This window comes from Erinaceus europaeus, chromosome 2 (assembly GCF_950295315.1).
Source record: "Erinaceus europaeus chromosome 2, mEriEur2.1, whole genome shotgun sequence".
Taxonomy (NCBI): Eukaryota; Metazoa; Chordata; class Mammalia; order Eulipotyphla; family Erinaceidae; genus Erinaceus; species Erinaceus europaeus.
In genome coordinates, this window is record NC_080163.1 from 153,647,522 (window position 1) to 153,673,118 (window position 25,597).

Consider the following 25,597-nt stretch of genomic DNA (forward strand, 5'->3'; position numbering starts at 1 on the left):
AAGAATAATGCAGCACGCAGGAAAGGTTTTAGGGAGTTTATTGGAATAAACAAGTTAATAGTCACCTAGAGAAGGGTGTACAGTCATCCTTCTTGGATCTGTATTCTCCTACCCCACCCATCCCAGAGTCTTTTACTTTGGTGCAATATGGGAATTCTAGTTTAGGTTCTACTTGTATTTTCTCTTCTGATCTTGTTTTTCAACTTCTGCCTGAGAGTGAGATCATCCCATATTCATCCTTCTGTTTCTGACTTATTTCACTTAACATGAATTTTTCAAGGTCTATTGATGACAGAGGACCTAGTCGGGGTTGTATTGTTATATGGAAAACTGAGAAATGTTATGCATGTAATGCATGTACAAACTATTGTAAAACATTAATTCCCCAATAAAGAAATAAAATAAAAAGGAGAGTGGACAGTAAAAAAAAAAAAAACAAAAACCATATACACATACAAAAAAAAAAACATCTGGCCAAAAGTTGAGACAGAGTGGGAGTCGGGCTGTAGTGCAGCGGGTTAAGTGCAAGTGGCGCTAAGCCCAAGGACCCACATAAGGATCCTGGTTCGAGGCCCAGCTCCCCACCTACAGGGGGGTCGCTTCACAAGTGGTAAAGCAGGTCTGCAGGTGTCTGTCTTTCTCTCCTTCTCTCTGTCTTCCCCATCCCCTCTCCATTTCTCTCTGTCCTACCCAACAATGACAACAATAATAACTACAGCAATAAAACAACAAGGGCAACAAAAGGGAATAAATAAATAAAATTAAATTAAAATAAAATAAAGTTAAAAAAAATTGAGACAGAGGGAGGCAATCCAGCAAAAAGAGAGCCAACTGCTTGCTACAAGGCAGAAGTGCATTGGTTATATACATTTCATTGAAAATTGGAAGGCGGGGGCAGGGGAGGGCTGTGTCACTATGCACAATCGGGCAGATTTCTGTCCTATTCAGTTGCCTCCTGTTCAATTTCCAGCTGTGGAAGCCTTTTCTTTTGATATTCAGTATGGCTAGAAGCTGACTGCTAGTTTTTGCATGTGTAAGTATCTTAAGTCTGGGAGTTTTCACTGGCCTACCTCTGAACTCTCAGTCTGGCAAAAGCCTTATAATGTTATGCTACAGCAGTAGGTATTTGGTAAGTGTCTGGAGAATGAATGAATGAATGAATGAAATGATGATAAATGGTAGGATGAGGGAGTCAGGCGGTAGTGCAGCGGGTTAAGCGCAGGTGGCACAAAGCACAAAGACCGGCATAAGGATCCTGGTTTGAGTCCCCAGTTCCCCACCTGCAGGGGAGTCACTTCACAAGCGGTGAAGCAGGTCTGCAGGTGTCTCTCTTTCTCTCACCCTCTCTATCTTCCCCTCCTCTCTCCATTTCTCTCTGTCCTATCTAACAACAACATCAATAACAACAATAATAATAACTTCAACAACAATAAAAAATAAGGGCAACAAAAGAGAAAATAAATAAATATAAAACAAATTAAAATGGTAGGATGAATGGATTAGTTTATTAAAGTCAGACTATGGAGAGACAGAATTATTACTTTACACTGGAACTGTAGTGAGTTCCTTGTATGTGAGAGAAGAAATCAAACTTAAAATGCTTTCAAATCTGAGAGCACAGAAATCATAATTAGAAGCCCATGGAAATGAGATTTGTTGTAAATGCCACCCTCCCTCCCCACCCTACCCCCACCCGTTGAATCTCTGAGAAGTTGAGAATTGCTCTAAAAATTCTCAGACTTGCTCTGTGACACCAAATCAAAACCCTGCCCTTCCTCCCAGGCATTTGACTGTGCCAGTCTTGGGAAACTCACTGCACACTAAGGTTACAGTCCTGCAAAGGAGAAACCCTTATATAACAGATTGTTTGCAGGAGACTGGCTAGCTGTAATCTGAGAAAGTTTACTTGCTGTGTTTGGTTACACAGTGAACTCTGGATGGGCATGGCTTTAGAGGCCCCAACTGAATCCCCAGAGCCTGATCTTTGGAAATGAAAGATTTCTTTGGCCTTCAGGTTAGGTAATCAGGTCATGAGGGAGGGAGTGGGAATGGGGGGTGGGAACAGGGGTGGAGCTTTAGTGGGAGCTAAAGGGAAGGAGGTAATGAAAACCACACCCCCAAAACACCACCAGACAAGAAGCCTCTTGGGACTCACCAGTGCTTTAGTTCTTCCAAGATGTGGTCCTCCCTCCTATTCCTGCTTTTCTTCACCACTTCCACAATATGGGGTGAGTCCTGAAATGCAAATAGACTAGTAAGGAGGTATATTTGAAAATACTTCTCCAAAGACGGAATGCTGAGAAACTTGTATGGGGCAATGGTTTGATGGGTGGGTTGCCACAACTGCCTGCCTCTGGTGGTTGGGTGCTAGGAGTCCAACTATCCCAGCCCTGAACAAATACAGAGATTGCATCGGCATCCACCACCATGCTTAGGAGGGCAACCAGCCAGTCTAATGCCTATCCCTAGCCCACACCCCTCACCCCGAAAAGAGCACTTTGGAGAGCTCAGACTATTTTCCTTTTTTTTTTTTTTTTTGTTAATCCAATTATATCTGAAACCTAAAGAGTAAAGTAGCAGAAGTCTGGATACCAAGTTACCTCAACTCATAGGTGTAACTCAAGAAATAAGGACAGAAAGGGGAAACACAAAGTAAAACTTGGACTGGGTTTGCTGCCTTGCACCACAGCAAAGAAACTCTGGGGTAGAAGAGGAAGGCGGCTGGTGGGGAGGGGCAGGGGTGGGCACCTTTAAGGTATATAATGGTGGAAAGGACCTAAGTTAGGGGTGAGAGTATTTTTGCAGACAACTATCACAGAGAGACAAAAATTCATACCCATGTGTCAACAGCTCTACTGTAAACTATTAATCCCCCCATAAAATGATTTTTTAAAAGTACTAACTGTAGAAGACTATTAAAACTACCAACTCTAGGGACCTGCCATGAGGAAGCTTAAAAAGTGGTAAAACATTACTGTAGGCGTCTCTCTTTCTCTTTTTCTATCTCCCCTCCCCTCTAAATGTCTCTGGGTCTTAAAAACAAAAAAAGGCTACTAGAAGCAGTGGGTATATCCCATAGGCACTGAACCTCTGCGCAATTTAAAATAAAAAAGCTATTTTAAAAAGTATCCATTCTAGGACAAGAGTGTGTGTGTGTGTTTAAATCTTGTTCATTGTTTACTTGCTGTGTCACCTTAGGCAAGGGACATAATTTTTCTGTGTCTTGGTCTCCTTCTTTCCAAAATGAAGTTAACAATAGTTCCAAACCCAGTGGACTATTGTGTAGATTAAATGAGTGAGTTGCTTTGAAACAGCATGGAGTCTGGTACAGAGAAAAATGCAAAACTGAATACATAAACAAACATTTGTTTGAGGATATATTACTATAGAAAGGGCAGTAAATTAGGAGCCCTTCTATTCATGCTCATTGTTACCAGCAAGAAGCTCACATGGTGGGTCATAAGGTGACCTAATGGATGGGGTCAAGAGAAGAGGGAAGAGTTTTGAGTGAGGATCTTTTGGTGGTTACTAGCAGAAGGGAAATGAGGGGGCAGGCAATAGGTTTAGGTTGGTAACTAGACAATTTGGGCAGGTTCTGGATCATAACCTCTGAGTTGGGGACCTCACTCTGTAATGATTAAAGCAGAGAAGCTCATAAAGAAACTACTTGGGATACAGGCTCTGTTATGATCCAAGGACAAGTTGATTTCTATCTCTAGCGTTACTTACCTGAGAGGGGTGTCCTTTTAGGGTCAGCAAAGTCCTAGATGTCAAAACATCAGAATAGAAAGTGTAAGACATAGTTAAAGGTGCAGGAGAAGACCCCAGGATGCATCTGTACTGAAGCAATTGAGACTCTGAAAGGGGATGTACTCGTCAGATAGGAAAATCATGGTCTGTAATCTTTCTCTGATTCCTGAACCCAGAACTAGTGTGGCTCTGATAGCCCAAGTACCATCTAGATCTTATCTTCTTTCTGTTAATTTGACCCTGTGAGAGGCCTGGAACTAAGTGTCAGGGCAGTGCCCCAAAGCAACCTGATACAGTGTGAAGAGGAATAGTCCCTTACTATTGGTTACCCTTTAGCAAGATTCCTTTCTAGAAAGTTCAGCTTGGCCAACTTACATTTGCTGCATCTTCTTATCTGTAAAGTGGGCACATTAACCACACTACCTGAAAAGCTTTGTGAAGATCAGTTTAAACAAGATGGAATATATGTCTGGCCCAGAGCAAGTATATAAGCATAACATGTGATATAAATGGTCATCACAACTGTTGTCTTCATTTACATTTTTCAACTTATTCATCTAAAGTTTTCACCCCTGGCAATGTGACTTAAGCCTATGTCATCTCTCTCTTGCTCTCTTCTCCTAGTTTTAATGAAGAATAGAAGGAAAGGGTATGGTCCATATGATTATGGGTTGGGGGTCAGAAACATAACTTCCTGTGGGTTAAGTCATCTCAGGCTTTCTGAATCTGGCTCTGGTTCCTATATAATATGAAATTCAGGGCTGAGAAAGTTGTGGTGGAATACTACTCAGCTACTAAGAATAATGAATTCACCTTCTTTACCTCATTTTGGGTGGATCTTCAAGGAATCATGCTAAGTGAGATAAGCCAGAAAGAGAAGGATGAATATGGGATGATCCCACTGATAGACATAAGTTGAAAAATCAAAACAGAAAGGGGAAATACAATATGGCCTTAGAACTTGTAATGGTTTTAGTGTATTGCACCAAAATGAAGGACTTTGGGAGGTGAGGGAGTGAGGGCTTTCAGGTCCTGGTGCATAATGGTGGAAGAGAACCTGACTTGGTGGTGATTGTTTTTTGCTGAAAACTGAGAAATTTTATACATGTACTTATAATAGTATTTAATGTTAGCCATTAATCCCCAAATAAAATAAATAAATAAGTAAACCCAGCACCACAGTTTAGTAATTGGCCTTCTTCTCTTCCAGGTCCCCCATATCAGATCAGGAACCAAGCCCTTCAAATTCCTTATTTGAAATATTGTACCTTTTTCTAAAAATTCTTCTAACTATAAAAAGGAACCTGTGCTCAATGCAGACAATTTGGAAGGCATGAAGTAGAAAAAAAAAATCACCTATCATGACACTGCCCATTGAAATATTTGTTTATGTGCTCCCAAGGAAGTTTTTCCCAGCTTCCTTTGCAATAATTAGCAGTAACAACAAAAGAAACACAATCCAAATCTGTACATAATTTCTGTTTTGTAACTTGATTTTACATAGAGTCTTTTATACCATTATACCATTGGGTTATCTCTCATAAGATAAAATCTATATCATTCCTTTCTGTTGTAGCCTTATGGTTGGAGAGAGGTGTTGAAACTTCTTGATATCCTAAGATGAAAACATGGGAGACGGGGAAGTTAGGGATCCTTGTATATGAGTGATATATGTATATCTGATATTTTCACAGTGGAAATTGAGAGTAGGGAAGAGAAGACATGTGAGATGATATGCTAAGGTATCTATAAATACACCTGCCACACAAAAGAGCAGGATGATCCCATGACAGGCAGATTCAGAACTACTGTCAAAGTGCAGGGTGGTAAATTGCAGCTCCATAGGGTAGGGAGATGGCATGTAAAGCATACACATTACCAAGTACAAGGATCCAGATTCAAACCCTGGGCCCCCCCACCTGCAGAGATGAAACTTCATGAGTTGTGAACCAGTGCTACAAATGTCTCTATCTCCCTCTCCTTCTCAATGTCTCTTTGGCTCTATCAAAAAGAAAAAAATGGCTTCCAGAAGCAGTGAATTCATCATGCAGGCACCAAGCAATAACTAGTTGTTTGATGGCAGCAAACAATCAAACAATCTCATTCACGGACTGGAACAGATAGGAATCTGACTCCGACTCCTAATTCTGTTCTCTGCCTCAGTTATTTTGTTCTCACTCCCCTCAGCTGTTTTCTGAACTCAACTATTTTGTCACCCTGTTCAGATATTATATTAACTTATTTGATTCATTGTGTTTTTAACTCAGCTACATCAGCTTTTAGCTCTCTAATTACCTTGAGGTAGTTAGTTTTTTCTTTCAGAGTCTCATTTGTTGTTTCCCCATTCCTGATGTTACCTTCAAAAACTTTTCTTACTCCTGTGATTATTGGATAAGTTAGTGCTTGGATGTTGTCCTCATTTTGCTTCTATTTGGGATTTTTTTTCTGGGTTTTTGTCCTGTTTCATTTCTCCAGTGTTTCTTTTTAGTCTGTCCATTATATTTGGTGTGTTATGAAATTTACACAAGTTTTCTGGGTGTTGCTGTTTATATATACTATGGGGTGGTTTCAGGTCAGTTTGTTCCTGGGTCCCTGAAGCTGGTTGCCTTTGGCCTTTGGTGTGTTTCAGGAATAGGAGGACCTGTTAGTTTAATGTTGATACAGCTGCTTTTGGAAGGTGGAAGGTGGGGTTTTTGAATTCTGAGTAGAGCTTAAGAAGGTCCCTGCCTCACTTCTTTTCAGTTCACTGATCACACTTGCCTGGATTGAATTGTTTCTAAATAAGGTACTTAAGAGATCACAGTTGCAAATCGTAACAGTTTTTAAAAAAAATTTTTTTTATTCAACCCCTGAGGTGAAGCACAGTAGCTGTTAAATATTTGTTATGTTGACAATGGGTGTCAGTCATTTGTCTTCCCTCTGGGCTATGTGAGCCTGAGCCAAGCAGAGAATTTTTTAAAACTACAAATTTTTTTTTAGCTTAATCACTCAGTGGGGACCAAGAGATAAAACAGGGTGGTGGATAGATAGCACAGTGGCTATGCAAAGAAACCCCTATGCCTAAGGGTCTAAAGTCCCAGGGCCAATCCCTTGATCTGTTGCCAGCCAGAGCTGAGCAGTGCTGCATGGCCTAGTGAGTCCCCGAAGAAACCCAGGTCTTCAAGTGATCTTCTCCTTTCTTATCAGTTTATCAGGAGAGCTATGCCAAAAGACTTTTACTCCACATCCACACTTCTGGATCACCGGGAGAGTAGATTTTATCCTGAGTCACTGGCCAGTTCTATACCTTGATGTCAATATAAGGTTTCCCTGCTGCTGTTTCAGGCTCTGAGGGGCAACAGAAATGGAGACTTAGAACCCACTATTGTAAATTGGTGAGTTTTAGGTGATTTTCTCCCCCTTTTTAACAGTCTTTTAAAAAATATTTATTTACTTATTCCTTTTTGTTGCCCTTGTTGTTGTTATTGATTTCATCATTGTTGGATAGGACAGAGAGAAATGGAGAGAGGAGGTGAAGACAGAGAGGGGGAGAGAAAGACAGACACAGGCAGACCTGCTTCACTGCTTGTGAAGTGACTCCCCTGCAGGTGGGGAGCCAGGGACTCAAACCAGGATCCTTATGCCAGTCCTTGCACTCTGCACCACCTGCGATTAACCTGCTGTGTTGCCACCCAACTCCCTTAACAGTCTTTTTGTTGTTGTTGTTGTTATTTTTTTTATTTCTTTATTGGGGAATTAATGCTTTACATTCAACAGTAAATACAATAGTTTGTACATGCATAACATTCCCCAGATTCCCATTTAACAGTACAACTCCCACTATGTCATTCATCCTCGTTCGTGGACCTGTATTCTCCCCACCCACCCACCCACCCCAGAGTCTTTTACTTTGGTGTAATACTCCAATTCCATTTCAGGTTCGACTTGTGTTTTCTTTTCTAATCTTGTTTTTCAACTTCGGCCTGAGAGTGAGATCATCCCATATTCATCCTTCTGTTTCTGACTTATTTCACTCAACATGATTTTTTCAAGGTCCATCCAAGATCAGATGAAAACGGTGAAGTCACCATTTTTTACAGCTGAGTAGTATTCCATTGTGTATATATACCACAACTTGCTCAGCCACTCATCTGTTGTTGGACATCTGGGTTGCTTCCAGGTTTTGGCTATTACAAATTGTGCTGGCAAGAACATATGTGTACACAGATCTTTTTGGATGGATGTGTTGGGTTCCTTAGGATATATCCCCAGGAGGGGAATTGCAGGGTCATAGGGTAGGTCCATTTCTAGCCTTCTGAGAGTTCTCCACAGAGGTTGGACCCATTGACATTCCCACCAGCAGTGCAGGAGGGTTCCTTTGACCCCACACCCTCTCCAGCATTTGCTGCTGTTCCCTTTTCTGATGTATGATATTCTCACAGGAGTGAAGTGATATCTCATTGTTGTCTTGATTTGCATTTCTCTGACAATCAGAGACTTGGAGCATTTTTTCATGTGTTTCTCGGCCTTTTGGATCTCTTCTGTAGTGAATATTCTGTCCAAGTCCTCCCCCCATTTTTGGATGGGGTTATTTGTTGTCTTGTTGTTGAGTCTGGCAAGCTCTTTATATATGTTGGTTATTAAACTCTTATCTGATGTATGGCATGTAAAGATCTTCTCCCATTCTGTGAGGGGTCTCTTGGTTTGGGTAGTGGTTTCTTTTGCTGGGAAGAAGCTTTTTAATTTGATGTAGTCCCATAGGTTTATACTTGCCTTAGTCTTCCTTGTAATTGGATTCGTTTCATTGAAAATGTCTTCAAAATTTATGCGGAAAAAAAGTTCTGCCAATATTTTCCTCTAAGTATCTGATAGTTTCTGGTCTAACATCCAAGTCCTTGATCCACTTGGAATTTACTTTTGTATTCGGTGAAATACAGTGATTCAGTTTCATTCTTCTGCATGTTTCAACCCATTGTTTCCAACACCATTTGTTGAAGAGACTCTGCTTTCCCCATGTAATAGTCTGGGCCCCTTTGTCAAAGATTAGATGTCCATAGGTGTGGGGCCTCATTTCTGGGCTCTCAATTCTATTCCACTGGTCAGTGTGTCTGTTCATGTTCCAGTACCAAGCAGTTTTGATGACAATGGCCCTATAATACAGTTTGAGATCTGGCAGTGTGATGCCTCCGGTTCTGTTCTTTTTTCTCAAGATTGTTTTGGCAATTCTAGGTCTTTTCTGGTTCCAGATAAACATTTGTAGTATTTTTTCTATTCTCCTAAAAAATGTGCTTGGGATCTTGATGGGGATAGCATTAAATTTGTAGATGGCTCTGTGTAATATATTCATTTTGATGATGTTAATTCTTCCAACCCATGAACATGGAATATCTTTCCACTTCTTTGTGTCTTTTTCAATTTCTTTTTCAATTATGAGTGACTCATAATTTTCAGTATACAAGTCTTTCACTTCTTTGGTTAGGTTTACTCCTAGATATTTTATTGTTTTTGTTGCTATAGAAAAAGGAACTGATTTCTGGATTTCAATTTCTTCTAACTTAGTGTTTGTATAGAGGAATGCCACTGACTTTTGAATGTTAATTTTATAGCCTGACACCTTACTGTATTGCCTGATGATTTCCAAAAGCTTCTTGCTGGATTCCTTAGGTTTTTCCATGTATACTATCATGTCATCTGCAAATAAGGAGAGTTTGACTTCTTCTCTTCCAACCTGTATGCCTTTAATTCCTTGCTCCTGCCTGATTGCTATCGCAAGAACTTCCAACACTATGTTGAATAGTAATGATGATAGTGGGCAGCCCTGTCTAGTACCTGATCTGAGGGGAAATGCTTCCAGTTTTTCACCATTGAGTATGATGTTGGCTATAGGTTTGCTATATATAGACTACACTATCTTGAGGAATTTTCCATCTATCCCCATTTTTTGTAGTGTTTTGATCATAAAGGGATGTTGTATTTTGTCAAAGGCTTTCTCTGCATCTATTGATATGACCATGTGGTTTTTGGTCTTGCTTTTGTTGATGTGGTGGATCACATTGATTGATTTACATATATTAAACCAACCTTGCATGCCTGGGATAAACCCCACTTGGTCATGATGAACAATCTTTTTGATATACTGCTGTATCCGGTTGGCTAGAATTTTGTTCAATATTTTCGCATCTATGTTCATCAGAGATATTGGTCTGTAGTTTTCTTTTTTGGTTGTGTCCCTGTCTGCTTTTGGTATCAGGGTGATGTTGGCTTCATAGAAGCTGGCAGAGAGTATTCCAGTGTCTTCAATCTTCTGGAAGACTTTTAAAAGTAGAGGTATTAGTTCTTCTTTGAAAGTTTTGTAGAATTCGTTTGTAAAACCATCTGGTCCAGGACTTTTATTTTTGGGAAGATTTTTGATAACTGTTTCAATTTCATTAGCTGCGATGGGCCTGTTCATGTTATCCACTTCCTCTTTACTTAGTTTTGGAAGTTGGTAGGTATCTAGGAAATCATTCATTTCTTCCAGGTTCTCTAGCTTGGTGGCATATAGTTGTTCATAGAAGCCTCGCATGATATGTTGAATTTCTGTGGTGTCTGTTGTAATATCTCCTCTTTCATTTACTATCCGATTTATTTGGGTCTTCTCCCTTTTTTGTTTTGTGAGTCTGGCTAAAGGTTTGTCGATTTTGTTTACTCTTTCGAAGAACCAACATTTACTTTCATTGATCTTTTGTATGGTTTTCCTATTCTCAATGTTATTTATTTCTGCCCTAACTTTAGTGATTTCTGTCCTTCTGGTTGCTTTAGGATTCCTTTGTTTTTCTTCTTCTAGGTCTTTAAGATGTGCAATCAGGCTGTTTATTTGTGCCTTTTCTTGTTTCCTAATGTGTGCTTGTATAACTATGAACTTCCCTCTTAGGACTGCTTTAGCTGTGTCCCAAATATTTTGATAGCTTGTGTCTTCATTTTCATTGAATTCTCGAAACATTTTGATTTCTTCCTTGATTTCCTCTTTGACCCAGAAGTTGTTAAGAAGTGTACTTTGAGCTTCCACATTTTGGGACTGTTACTAATCTTTTATTGATTGGTGTTAGTTTAATTCCACTGTGGTCTGAGAAGATGCTTGGGATGGTTTCAGTGCTCTTGAATTGGCTGATGCTGTCTTTGTGGCCTAACATATGGTCTATCCTTGAGAATGATCCATGTGGATTTGAGTAAAATGTGTATTCCAGTTTCTTGGGATGAATGACTCTGAAAATGTCCAATAGTTCTAGTTTATCTATCTCTTCATTTGGCTCCCTTATGTCTTTACTGATTTTCTTCCTGGATGATCTGCCAAGTTGAGATAGTGGGGTGTTGAAGTCCCCTACTATGATTGTGTTACTGTTAATATATTGCTGTAGCTCTTTCAGTAGAAGTTTGATGTATTTAGATAGCTTCTCATTGGGTGCATAGATATTAATAATTGTTAAGTCCTCTTGATTGACTGATCCTCTGAGCATTACGTAGTGTGCATTCCTATCTTTTTAAATCTTATCTATTTTAAAGTCTATTGTGTCAGATATGAGAATAGCTGTTCCTGCCCTTTTTTGTGGGCTATTGGCGTGTATGATAGTTTTCCATCCTTTCACTTTAAGTCTGTGTTTGTCTTGTTGAGTTAGGTGAGTTTCCTGTAGACAACATATTGTTGGGTTGTGTTTTCTGATCCATCTTCCTACTCTGTGTCTTTTAATAGGTGAATTCAGGCCATTGACATTTATTGATATCAAAGATTGAAGATATTTTAATGCCATTCTTGTAGAGTTTTAGAGTGTTTTGATATATGTCCTATTTGTGGTGGTCTGGTTGTTTATAGGAGACCTTTCAGAACTTCTTTCAGGGCAGGCTTGGTGATAGTTGCTTCCTTCAACTGTTGCTTGTCTGAGAAGGTTTTGATGCTTCCATCTAGTCTGAATGACAGTCTAGCAGGATATAGTATTCTTGGCTGAAAGCCTTTCTCATTGAGCACTCGATAGATATCTTGCCATTCTCTTCTGGCCTGTAGTGTTTGTATGGAGAAGTCTGATGCTAATCTTATGGGTTTTCCTCTGTAGGTGACTCTTTGTTTTTCTCTTGCAGCCTTCAGGATCCTTTCTTTATCCTTATTCCTTTCCATTCTAAGTATGACATGTCTTGGTGTCTTTAGGTCTGGGTTAATTCTGTTTGGGACCCTCTGGGCTTCTTGAATCTTTATGTTTTTGGTGTTGTCTAGACTAGAGAAATTTTCAGCTATTATGGCCTGGAGAATGCTTTCTTCCTCTCCTTCTCTTTCTTCCTCTGGTAAGCCAATAATGCGTATATTGTTTCTTTTGAAGTCATCCCATAGGACTCTGTTGTTGTTTTCAGCATCTCTTAATCTCTTTTTGAGATCTATTACTTCTTTTTTAGTTGTCTCTAATTCATCCTCAATCTTGCTAATTCTGTTTTCAGCCTCATAGATTCTATTCTCTCTGCCCTCTACTGCTTTCTGGAGTTCATCTATTTCGTTGCCCTGCTCTGATACTGTTTTAGCTTCTTCAGCTAGTTGCCTTCTTAGCTCAGAGATTTCAGCTTTCAGCTCTCTAATAACCATGAGATAATTAGAATTTTCTTCCATATTCTCATTTGTTGTTCCTGCATTTCTGATTACAATTTTTTCAAATTCTTTAATCACTACTGTTATTATTTCCTTAGCTAATGTTTGGATTTTGAACTCGTTGTTTTGTGCTTCACCCTCTGGAGGACTTTTTGCTGGACTCTTGTCCTGGTTCGAGTCTCCAATATTTTTTCTTGTTGTTTTAACCATTTTATATATTATGTTATGAGTTCCCTTTATCAGTACTTCTTAAATTATTGATTACTATTGCCTGGATTGACTTGTGTCTAAGTAATTTAATTAAAGGGTTTACCATGGTGGAAGTTAACAGTTTTTTCAATCCCTGAGTTGGAGCTCAGTGGTGTAAAAGCCTCTTTTTTTTTCTTCCCTGTAGGCTATGGGAGCCTGAGGGCTTTTAAACTATCAATAGGCTTCTTAGCTTAATCACTGACTCCTGACCAAGAGATAAAGCAGGGGTGTGGCAGAGATAATCCAGTGGTTATGCAAAGAGACTTTCGCAGCCCCTCAGCTATGCCACCGAGGTATAGGTCTTCTCCTGAGTTTCCTGGTTAGATCTCTGTCCCCTGGTGTCCCTCCCTGTTGCTGCTCCAGATTCTGAGGGTAGTAGCAATGGAGACTCAGAGTTGCACTTGGTGAGTCTCTGGGGAGTCCTTTCCTCCCTTCAGCTGTCCCCTTGTTGTGGAGCAGACTGGAGGTGGTGTCTCCACTGATAAACTGTTGAACTGTTAGCAGTCACTTAATCTCTCCTTAGGCCCCTCTCTCCTCTCTGTCACCAGCCATGCGTGTTTGTACTCACGGGTGATTTACTGGGTTCCTGTGGTCATTCTAGTCCTGTCTTGTTTCGGTCCAGGTGGTCTCCTTTGGTATTCCTGTGGAGAAGAGCCTGGGGGCGTAGAGCACCGCACCCAGCATGAGCAGCAGGGACCCCTGCATGCTAAGGCCTCCGGCACAGGGTGTGAGTGAATGAGGAAGGCCTCTCACTCCAGCTCCTGGAAAGGAACCTAACAGTCTTTTTTAAAACTCAGACCCAGAAGTGGTGTGTTTCAGCTGTCAAACTCCTGGACCAGTATTACTCATTCCTGAGTAAGGTCTTTTAGTCCAGGGAGTTTCTCCTTAAGTCCCTTTCTGTCCATGATCCACATGTGTTTGTACTCACTTGTGGTTTGGTGAACTCTTGAAGATATTATAGTTGTAAACTGTTTAACCTTCAGGTAATTATCACTGTTTTTTTTTGTAGTTGATTAGGGAGAGCAAAATGTAGCTGCTGCTACTCCATAGCCACATTTCTGGAATGTGATTCCCAGTTCCTTTCCCCCTCTAAATCATCCTGCTACAAAGTACCAGAAGAAACTTCTTCAAGTGGATTGTGTCACTCTCCCAAATTCCAAAACTGACCACTGCTGCTCACTTACCCACTAAAAAAAGCCTTAACATTTAGCCTAGGATTTTTAGCCTTTAAACCTCTCTCATGGCAGGATAGTTTTCCATTACCCATAAACTTCATCTGATTCAAGTGGACCTTTCTCAGGCAGGCCTTTAGTTTTGTAGTTTTGTCTTGGTAAGACTTGGTCTTTTCCCTTCTTTATACCTTTAAACTTGATTTTCCATCTCCTTAGTTCACTCCTCCTCCTACTTCAAGTCCTAGCTCTTAGATGCCTCCCCACAAATGATGTCACCAATCTGAAGGCCTTGCTCCCTCTTTTAAATCCTTACAACCCCTTGATGGTTATCCCCCAAGACCTAGTAGAATGTTGGACCTACTTAGAATCATCACTCTCTTTTCAGAAGTAGGGTCAAGAAAGTATGTGACTCCCTCTCTATATAAAGTTGACAAATCCTCTTATTCACCCTCTTACTCAGTCTGCAGCTCATTCCTAGAATTCTGATGGCTGTTAGTTCTAGAAGTTCTGAAGAGCATAAACCAAATGTTCTCTTGTATCATTGCTGTTTTTTTTTTTTACCTTCAATTCCAGTTGATTCCTTAAAACACCCCGAACGAGTAAAATCACAGTTAATCTCATCTCTCTTCACATAAGAAGAAACTAATGTTTAGAAGGTCAAGGTGACAGTACCTGAAATGTTTGGCACCAGGAATCTTTGTCTTTATACCATCACTGAAAGGGCAGAGAATCTGGAAAACACCAGAGCTTGCCAGGCATTGTTTTGCTTTATCTTAGAGGGAAGTGAAATAAGGAAGGACAGTCAGAAGTAGTAATAGCTGTCTGTAGCTGACTTAGAAAGGAACTAAAAGGCAGGGCTGCAGAAGTGAAATAAAAATGAGCAAAAAGGGGGCCAGGAGTTGGCATACCTGGTTAAGCCATACATTATAGTACACAAAGATACAGGTTCAAGCCCCTGGTCCCCACTTGCAAGGGGAAAGCTTCATAAATATTGAAGCAGTGCTGCAGGTGTCTCTTTCTCCCTCTCTATCTCCTGTTTCCTTCTCAGTTTATGTCTTTCTCTATCCAATAATAAATTAAAAAAATATTTTTAAATGTGTGGTTCAGGAGGTGGCGTAGTAGATAAAGCATTGGGCTCTCAAGCATGAGGTCCTGAGTTCAATCCCCAGCAGCACATGTACCAGAGTGATGTCTAGTTCTTTGTTTCTTCTTCATCCTATCGTTCTTCATGAATAAATAAATAAATAAAAATGAGCAAAAATAGATAGATAGATAGATAGGCTGACAGGCAAATAGATTTAGATATATAGTCAACCTGTATGTGTCACCTTGGGAGATCTATTACAGTTTCCACTGGAATGGATGGGGCATAGAACTTTGGTGGTGGGTATGGGGCTATACCCTTATTACCTTATAATTTTGTAAATCACTAATAAGTTTTTAAAAATAATGTCAAGGAGAGTTGTTCAAGATCACTGCCCAGAGTGGCAAGCCACACTGGAGTCCAGGTCACATCTTATACCTAGGATCTTATACATTTCCACTTGCTTTTCATCAGGACACTCTTCCTCACCTCCTGTTGTGGACACTCAGAAAGGCAAAGTCCTAGGAAAGTACGAACACCTAGAAGGATTTGCCCAGCCAGTGGCTGTCTTCCTGGGGATCCCTTTTGCTAAGCCTCCCCTGGGGTCCCTGAGGTTTACTCCTCCACAGCCTGCAGAACCATGGAACTTCGTAAAGAGGACCACCTCCCACCCTCCTATGTAAGTGTGTGCGGCATATTTTAGTGGCGATGCTTATCTTCTCACTGTGTTGCAGAAAAGAGTCAAGGAAGTTCTCTGGCTGACTGATACTTTAATCTGAGACTCTTAAGATACTGTAGACTCCAAAAATGCTCCAGGACTCTTATAACATTCTATATTCAAAGAATGTTTATTGAGCACTTACTATGTGGCAGGTATGTTCTAGGTTCCTTGGATCCATTAGTGATCAGAACAAAGACTTTACCTTCATGGAGCTTGCGTTCTAGCAGGCAGAGACAGGTAGTACACACAATATGCAAATCAATAGACCATTTAATAAGTTAGAATATGACAAGTGCTTTGGAAAGAAATAAAAAGCTGAGTTAATGAGTGGCATCAGAAGGAATGAGTTTGTTTATTCTCCTTTCTTGAACTTTGCCATAGTTGGAAAGCATGCTTAGCATGTAGGGAGAACCCAAGAAACATTACTAATTATACTGTATGCTGAATCTTTAAGGTCTGTCATTAGGCAGTGCTTGCCTGTGATGGTTGATGGTAGAATCTTAGTATGCCTGGGTGGTAAAATTCTTATAGAAATTATTCCAGAGAGAGAGATCAAGATCATTCCTGGAGGCTGGGCAGTGGAACACCTGGTTGAGCTCACATATTGCAATGTGCAAGGACCCAGTTTCAAGGACACCCTCCAGTTCCCACCTGAAGAGGGAGTTTTCATAGTCATGAGAGACTCTAGTGAGCCCCAGGGCTCCTACCTGGAGCCTCCCTCCCCCCACTCCCACACACATAGACACACACAGATAGCCTCCTACTCATTCTAGTGTTCGGATTTTGATGAGAACAACTCTATGTATACACTCCAGCCCCAGGTCCGACCTGACTGCAGGATGGCTCCTTGTAATACCTTCACTTGAACTTAGGGGTTCTCCTTTCTCCTCCTACTCCTAGGTGTTCCCAAGATGCAGTGGGGGGGCAGGTACTCTCAGAACTCTTTACTAACAGCAAGGAGAACATTCCTCTCAAGTTTTCTGAAGACTGTCTCTACCTAAATATCTACACTCCTGCTGACTTGACAAAGAAAAGCAGGCTGCCGGTGAGTAGTGGGGAGCACTGGGCCAGGCTGGTGAGTCCTAGCTTTTTAGGGTCTCCTGGTGTAGAAGATGAAGGTTGCTCAGAGCAGGGTATAATGGGCCAAGGCTGCTTCAGGGACCTATGGCTTCTTCATTAATGGTAAACCCAGGTCTCTGTACATGGTAAGATTTGCACTTAACCAGGAGAACTATATCCTGGTCATGTAATGCATATTTTAAAAAAATTATTGCCATCAGGATTATCGATGGGCCTCAGTACCAGCTCTACAGATCTACCACTCCCAGGGCCATTTTCTTCTTTCTTTTTTTCTTTCTTTCATCCTATTTTTATTTGATAGAATGGTGAAATTGAGAGGGGAGGAAGAGATAGAGAGGAAAAGAGAAAGATAAAGACCTGCAGATCTGCTTCACTGAAGCATATGGGGAGCAGGAGCTTGATCCTGGGTCCTTGTGCATGGTAATGTGTACACTCAACCAGGTGAGCCACTGCACGGGCCTCTATAAAGCACATTTAAAATATTTTTTCCACATTCTCTCTTACTGATAGAGAGTAGTAGATAGGTTAATCTGATGCCCAGAGCAGCTAAGACATATTTTAAATAACATTTGAACTGAAGGGAATCTCAGAGATCAGCTAGCAACCCATCCCTTCCTTTACAGATAAAAAAAAACTGGGATGGGATAATAGCTCAGCCTGCTATAGCACCAGTTAAGATGATTGAGGCCTCCAAGGCCTGGCACCACCTTACAACACAGCTAAGAAACTGAGGTTCAGGGAGGGAGAGTGAGGCATACAGTAAGAGTGGCAGCAGGAGAGCAAAGGTCTTTTTATTTTTTATTTTTATTTATTTGTTTATTTTGCCTCTATGGTTATTGCTGGGGCTTAGTACCTGTGCTACGAATCCACTGCTCCTGGAGGCTATTTTTTTTCCCTTTTTGTTGCCCTTGTTGTTTCTCCTTGTTGCGGTTATTGTTATTGTTGTTGCTGTCATTGTTGTTGGATAGGACAGAGAGAACGCGAGAGAGGATGGGAGGACAGAGAGGGGGAGAGAAAGATAGACACCTGCAGACCTGTTTCACCACTTGTGAAGTGAGCCCCTTGCAGGTGGGGAGCCGGGGGCTCGAACTGGGAACCTCACACTGGTCCTTGTGCTTTGTGCCATGTGTGCTTAACCCACTGCGCTACCACCCAGGCCCCCAAAGGTCTTTTTCATTGTCAGACCAGTGCTCTTTGATGTGTGTTACACCCTGACAAAGATGTGGGAAGAACAGAGCCTGAACCACTTGCAGAAGAGCTTTCCTCTGCCTTTGGCCAAATCTCTGAGATTTATTTATTTATTTATAAAAAGGAAACATTGCCTAAACCATAGGATAAAAGGGGTACAATTCCACACAATTCCCACCACCAGAACTCTGTATCCCATCCCCTCCCCTGGTAGTTTTCCTATTCTTTAACCCTCTGGGAGTATGAACTCAAGGTCATTGTGGGATGCAGAAGGTGGAAGGTCTGGCTTCTGTAATTGCTTCCCCACTGAACATGGGCGTTGACAGGTTGATCCATACTCCCAGCCTGCCTCTCTCTTTCCCTAGTAGGGCGGGGCTCTGGGAAAGTGAAGCTACAGGACACATTTGTGGGGTTGTCTGTCCAGGGAAGTCTGATCGGCATCATGCTAGCATCTGGAACCTGGTGGCTGAAAAGAGTGTTAACAAACAAGGCCAAACAAATTGTTGATCAATCATGAACTTAAAGGCTGGAATAGTGCAGGTTAAGAGATGAGGGGGTGCTCCATTTTGTAGATAGCTAGTAGGCATATTTAAGTTATATTCCAAAGGGCCCATGACTATACTAGTTTTTTTTTTTTTTTTCCTGAGCCTGAAATCTGGTATACAGGTGGATCCAAGCTATTGTCTGGGGAGATGATGTCATGGCTAGAAAAGGAACAAAAAGCTGGATCAGGGAAGATAGTAGCTCCCTAATATGGGAAAGGGGTATAAATATTGTTGACTATAAACACCATCTATTTGATGTGATCTGGGGCCCATATTCAGCTTAGGAGCCTATGTGACCACTGCATCCCTATAGATCTGAGCTCACATTCTGTGGTCATGAGTAGGAACATTCCAAGCTGCCCCAATATCAGGACCCATCTTCCTCAGGTGTAGCATACAGTATGTTGTCCATCCTCCCTTTGGAGGATGGAACATTCTCTACTGTTGTTGATCCAAGTTGAGAGCAAGGTCCTATGGGGGGCCCACAAAGGGGTCTATTGTGTTGTTCCTGATAGAGATGACCAGTAACAAGGCGAGAGGAATTTATTTGAGGTCTAGGCCTATTTTGTTGCAGCTCATTGGCATAGACTTATGAGTCAGTGAGTCAGCATTTCTGTGATAATTAAAGGCCCAGAGAGAGGGCAGGTTCAGGATAGAAGGTGTGGACAGATAAGGTGGAGAAAGAGGAGATTCCAGAGGTGGGGGAAACAGTTGTGTGAGCATTAGCCACGTCCAAGGAGCACCCATAGAGCACCCTTGACACAGTGCTAGGGGTGTGTCTAGAACCTATCCAGAAGCTGAGACTGCACATGTTTGGTTCAAAGAGGTGGGATCAAAGGTTCACCCATTTACTCATTTATTCATTTATTCTTCTGTGATGCTCTTAGTGCTCCCATATACAGGGAACCAGGGCAAGAGGAAGAACATAATTCTGTTACCATATACCTCCTGTCTTCAAGGACCTTAACATCCCTGCTGCCCAGACATCAAACTTCCCCAGTAAATCACACTGACCAGCCCCCAGCTCAGAGAGGGCTGCACACTCAGTCCCCTTCCCCTGAGGTAAGTAGGAGGTGCAGGGGTCCTAGGAAACATCACTGGAGAGCCTTTTATTAATGAACATGGACTCGAATTCTGGGGTCTTAGTTTAAAGCCTACTTCTGTCTCTTACTAGCAGAGACATCTGCCTCTGTCTTCTTCAAGCAGGGACAGTCCCAGGAGAGATAATTCATTGGTAAATATCAAACTTTATCTCAGTGTCTATGATATACACAAAGCAAGTCCTCTGGAGTGATTAATTAAAGCTGAAAGGGAGATTTTTATCCCTGCCCTAGCTCCCAGCCTATTGTACCATGCCCATAGCATTGTGCACAGGGGGGTTCAGCATGTGGACTCTGGACCTGATGGTGTAAGTACAAGTCCTACTTCTATCACTTATTAACTGTGCCACTGGGTAAGTCAGTGGTTTCCCTTCTTTTGTTTACATGAGAAAAATAGTTCCAACCTCATGAGTGGTTTATTTTTATTTATTTATTTATTTTTGTTTTGTTTTTATATTTATTTTATTTATTTATTCCCTTTTGTTGCCCTTGTTGTTTTACTGTTGTAGTTATTGTTGTTGTCGTTGTTGGATAGGACAGAGAGAAATGGAGAGAGGAGGGGATGACAGAGAGGAGGAGAGAAAGATAGACACCTGCAGACCTGCTTCACCGCCTGTGAAGCGACTCCCCTGCAGGTGGGGAGCCGGGGTTCGAACCGGGATCCTTATGCCGGTCCTTGTGCTTTGCGCCACCTACGCTTAACCTGCTGCGCTACAGCCTGACTACCCCGAGTGGTTTATTTTTAAATGCTTAGAATAGGACAAAAGTTTGTGTTATGAGTCCTTTAAATTTGTTTAATAACAAGCTGATTACAAATCAGCGACTCTCACGTCTCTGCTATTTGAACTCTGTAAATGCAAAGGCCATATGTGTTATGAGCAGGTGGCTATGCTTGCCCTAAATTCTTGTTACAATCCCTGGCACATAGTAGTAGGTTCTTAGTTCATGTTAGTCAAATGATGGAGACTTCTTAGAAGATGTGCCTTTTTTTTTTTTTTGGCTGGGCTTTGGAGGGTGGGTAGATTTGGGGTGGCAGAGGAGGCAGAGGGAAGTCATGGAAGGGAAGACAGAACAGGGATGTGTATTAGACAATCATTCATGTACCAGAGGAGTTTAATCCACTACACAGGACAGATGAATAGATGAATAGATGAATCAGAAATACAAGGGTTACCTGTAGCTATTGGGAGGAATAAGGTATTCCTTTCAGCTTTAGTTAGTCTCTTCAGTTTTAATTAATTAAGCTGTGTGTACATCATAGGCACTGAGATAAAGCTTGATATTCACCACTGAATACTCCCTCCCTGGACTGTCCCTGTAGAGTCTGCTAAGGGATGCAGGCATGAAAGTGATGGGTGTGCTGAAAAGAAGAGGATTCCTTTGACCCTGACTGTTTCCATAACAACAATCTCAGCATGAAGAGCCTAGGAAGGAGGTGGCACTGAAGCTGGGGAGCCAGGCAGGAAGACCCAGGGAATATTAACTGTGGGGGGTGGGGTGTGGTGGTGGTGACCTGGGCCTCAGCAGGGAGAATGGGGAGGACAGTGACTACCTGCTGTGATCTTACTGAGGTCTGGTGGATTTTCAGTAATATTCTTACTGGATCATGGCCAGTGACCAAACCTCACACAAAAGCCAAAACCACACAACCAATGGCCAAACCACACAGCCTCTTGAGTTTATCTCCAGCTCTGTTTCTCATAACCAGTGTGGTTCTTTCTCTCTGCCCAGGTGATGGTGTGGATCCATGGAGGTGGGCTGCTTGTGGGTGGGGCATCCACCTATGATGGGCTGGCCCTCTCTGCCCATGAAAATGTGGTAGTGGTGACCATTCAGTACCGGCTGGGCATCTGGGGATTCTTCAGGTAAGTTATTGTATCTTCATGTACTGCACACTGACTTTCAAAGTGAAGGTGTTGGGACTCAACTCTGGTCATGACAGCTCTCAAGGTGCTCTTTGCTAAGTTTCCTCATAATGCATTCTAGCCTGTTTTGATTCACTTCCATCTACCCTCTCACTTCCCAGACCCACTGATCCAGTTGTTTCTGTGTTTTTTAAAATTTTTTTGTATTTATTTTCCCTTTTGTTGCCCCTTTTTATTGTTGTTGTAGCTATTATTGTTGTTGTTATTGATGTCATTGTTAGATAGGACAGAGAGAAATGGAAAGAGGAGGAGAAGACAGAGAAGGGGAGAGAAAGATAGACACCTGCAGACCTGCTTCACCTGCTTGTGAAGTGACTCCCCTACAGGTGGGGAGCCGGGGGCTTGAATTGGGATCCTTACACTGGTCCTTGCACTTTGTGCCACCTGCTCTTAACCCGCTGTGCTACTGCCCGACTCCCTTTCTGTGGTTTTTGCATTTCTTGTTCTCTCTACCTGGAATGCTAATCGCAACTGAGGAGGGTTAGCCTCATTCCTTTCTCAGCTATGTCAGTTCTCTCCCTTCCTCTCCTCCCAGTCTCTCATCTTCCCACACCAGTGGGTTTTCACCCTGATTATACCACCAAACCAGCTCTTAGCCCATCCTTGGCCACATTTACAATTTGACTGCTCACATATTTTTGAACTGCTTTATTCTCTCAGCTCCTGGCCACCTATTTTTTTAAACCCTAACTTTTTATTAAGTTGATATATGTATATATATATATATATATATATATATATATATATATATATATATTGCCTCCAGGGTTATTGCTGGGGCTCAATGCCTGCACTAGGAATCCACTGCTCCTGGAGGCTATTTTTTCCCTTTTGTTGCCCTTATTGTTTATCCTTTTGTGGCTATTATTATTGTTGTTACTGCTGTCATTGTTGTTGGATAGAACAGAGAGAACTCGAGAGAGGATGGGAAGACAGAGAGGGGGAGAGAAAGATAGACACCTGCAGACCTGCTTCACCGCTTGTGAAGTGACCCCTCTGTAGGTGGGGAGCTGGGGGCTTGAACCGGGATCCTTATACCAGTCCTTGTGCTTTGTGCCATGTGCTCTTAACCCACTGCACTATCTCCTGTCCTCTGCTCAAGGCCACTTTCTACCCTTCTCCTGCAGGCTAACCCTTCTCAGCCCTTCACTGGATCCTCCTCCTGCCCATTCTCAGATCCTTTGTGTGTGGCTCCTTCTCCGTCTCCCCCTCCTTCTCTGAGTGATCTCAGTAGCTAACTCCATATCACTTCCTCACCTTCCTTGGGTAGCTGCAAGTCTCATGTGGCCATATGAAAATTCAAGTCTCCACTCAAATACCACTGGCCCAAAGGGGTCTTCCATGTTCACTAGGACTAGAATAGAACTCCACTGCCCAGACCTGCCTTTTTTCTTACCTGATTTATTTTTCTCCAGAAGCACAGTTCACTGCCTGCTATTCTTTATGTATCCATTTGTTTGTTTATGAGCTCCTTCCATGTAGCCAGAGAGTTTGCTTGTTTTATTTGGTGTGTTCCTAGCTCTTAGGACAGTTTTAGGCCCGTTAAAGATGCGTAAGTAGATGCTGTGTGAGTGAAGGTAGATCCCTATAAGAAAATGATGCCATGAGAACACAAGGCAGGTGCAGACCCTTGTGTTGGAGTAGTGGAAGCCAGGTCTCATAGTGAAAGGCTGCCCTGGCCCCCCAGTCCTATCCATGATCCTGAGAGCTCTGTGTTGATGCCTGTGCTCCCTCTACCTCACTCTCACCCACAGCACAGGGGATGAACACAGTCTGGGGAACTGGGGTCATCTGGATCAGGTGGCTGCACTGCACTGGGTCCAGGAGAACATCGCCAACTTTGGAGGAAACCCTGGTTCTGTGACCATCTTTGGAGAGTCAGCAGGAGGAGAAAGCGTTTCTGTCCTTGTAAGTGCTACCCGGGATGTGGTTTCTATTGGGATCCCTTGGAGATCAATCAATCCAGTCACTAACACCTTTATCTTTATGTCTAAAAGAGTTGGATGCAAGCCTGGCCTTACACTGCACAGCCTTGGATGGATGGTGACAAGCTAATGGCCAAACTCTCCTTGTCCCTTCCCCCAACCCCAGAAGCTCAGAGTTTAACTTAGTTTCCTAGACTATAAGAACCTCCCCATAGTCTACAGCAGTGATATATCACCTCTTCTCACTCATCTGAGCTCCTTCGTTTTCTTAACTCCAGGGCTCACCTCACTTACCTTGGGTAGTAGGTGCAGGTATAAATTGTGAGTGAGAGACAGCAACCATTGTTAAGTTTAAAATTAGATGGGCCTAACAGAGGAATGTGAGTACTAAGAATAGACCAGGGATGATGAATGGGTTGTGCATGGGCCAGAGAAAGAGCAATGGTCCCTAGGGCTAAGGGACAGAGCTGGGCTGAGGGAAAAGAAAGTGACGGCACGGGGAATGTGGACACACACACTGCCTGAGAGCCTGGGGTATCTGCTGGCATGGGAACTTGGGTAGGAGGCACCACTGACATACAAGCATGGGAAATAGGATTTAAAGGTTCTGGGAGAGGTAAGATCCCTCTGAGTGCTTCATGGTCTAGCCGATGGCTGATGCTATTCCTCAATCTTTAAATCAAGCATTGGTTTTATAGTTGCCTACTCAGAGGAAAATGTGTTTAAATTTTATAAAGTATACAAAAAGGAAAAATACTGATAAGCCCCACCCCTCAAAAAAGAAAAAAAACCATGAAAATTCTCTGCAATCCCATTATCCAGGGATATTTACCATGGACATTCAGCCATGCATTTTTCTAGCCTTCCCATCCCCCTATATATCTATTTATCATTACTAATCTATTAATCTACCTACATTTCTAGCACCTATGACCAAAAAAGTTCTTCCTTAGCAATATGAAATATTTCCCTAACTACTGAGTGTACTTTCATAACATTGTTTTTTATAGTTATAGTTGCATATTATTCCATGACAAGAAAGAAGAAAGTTTCATCCAGTTTTGTAATATCAGGACCTTGGGTTGTTAACCATTTTTCACCATGATAGACTTTTGAGTCTTCTTAGAAACCATTCATTACCATGCACAAGGACCTGGATTCAAGCCCCTGGTCCCCACCTGGGGGAGAGCTTCATGAGTAGTGATATAGTGTTGTAGGTGCCTGTCTTTCTCCCTCTCTCTTTCTTCCTTGTCAATTTCTTTCTGTCTCTACCCAATGAATAAATAAATAAATCATTGTGTGCCTTTATGATCATATTTCTTAAGATAAATTCTGAGTAGTGGAAATAGGGAATTAGAATTTTTTCTTCATTTTCTTCTTCTTTGAGGGTGGGATCACTACTGGGATTTCACTGTTCTGAGCTCACATTTTCAGATATGAACAGAGAGACTGAAGCTTCCCCCAGCATGGTGGGAACTGGGTTTGAACCTGGGTCATTTGTGTACATGACAAAGAAAACACGCTATCCAGGTGTACTATCTTGCCAGCCTTTGTGCTATTATTTTTAGGCATTTATTTCTTTTTATGAGAAAGAGCGAGGGAGAGAGAAAAACACCCCAAGACCAGAACACTGCTTATCTTTGGCACATGTGATATGCTACCTCACATGTACGAGTCCTGTGCTCTACTTCTGAGCTCTTTCTCTGATCTGACACCTGTGTCTTCAAAATATTACTAGGAGCTGCTAAATACCTTTCTTATACTTCTGATTGTTATAATCAGTACATGTCAGACATTTCTGTTCTACTGTTTGCTCTGTGCCCCTGGTTCCCTCCTGCTGAGATCTCCATGGAGAAGCTGGGTAACATGACAGGTCACCCAAGGCTTTGGCATGACCATGGGGTCCCAGGACAGAACTGGAGGTGGGGAAGCTTTGGAAGGTTCCCTCCCTGTGGGCACACATCTCTTCCTTTCTGTTCCCCTCTCAGGTTTTATCTCCTCTTGCCAAGAACCTCTTCCACAGGGCCATCTCTGAGAGTGGCGTGGCCTTCACTGCTGGTCTAGTCCAAAAGGACATGAAAGCTACAGCTAAGGTAGGTCCCACCTGGACAGCTTCCCCATCCTTTTCTCTACTCTCCTGGGATCTTCAGAGGCTTTTCTTGCTGTGGGATTCGACTGATATCTTCAAAGAATCAAGAAAGCAAGAAGCGCCAGGCAAGAAGGCAGAACTGGGACACAAGCTTGAGACTTTGCTTCCCACACCCCAAAAAT

At 42.1% G+C, this 25,597-nt stretch overlaps 1 protein-coding gene across 2 annotated transcripts in view; it reads left to right on the forward strand.

Annotated features, from left to right (window-relative positions):
- Nucleotides 1–2,083: 2,083 nt before the first annotated feature.
- The window catches only part of CES1 (carboxylesterase 1), a 561,489-nt gene continuing 537,975 nt past the window's right edge, over nt 2,084–25,597 (forward strand). For both annotated transcript variants that reach the window (XM_060185531.1, XM_016192378.2), the window contains exons 1-6: nt 2,084–2,228; nt 15,317–15,521; nt 16,464–16,608; nt 21,208–21,341; nt 23,156–23,309; nt 25,315–25,419. In XM_060185531.1, coding sequence (XP_060041514.1) covers nt 2,177–2,228; nt 15,317–15,521; nt 16,464–16,608; nt 21,208–21,341; nt 23,156–23,309; nt 25,315–25,419 — 795 coding nt within the window. In that variant the 5' untranslated portion in view covers nt 2,084–2,176. The remainder of the gene's footprint in view (nt 2,229–15,316; nt 15,522–16,463; nt 16,609–21,207; nt 21,342–23,155; nt 23,310–25,314; nt 25,420–25,597) is intronic.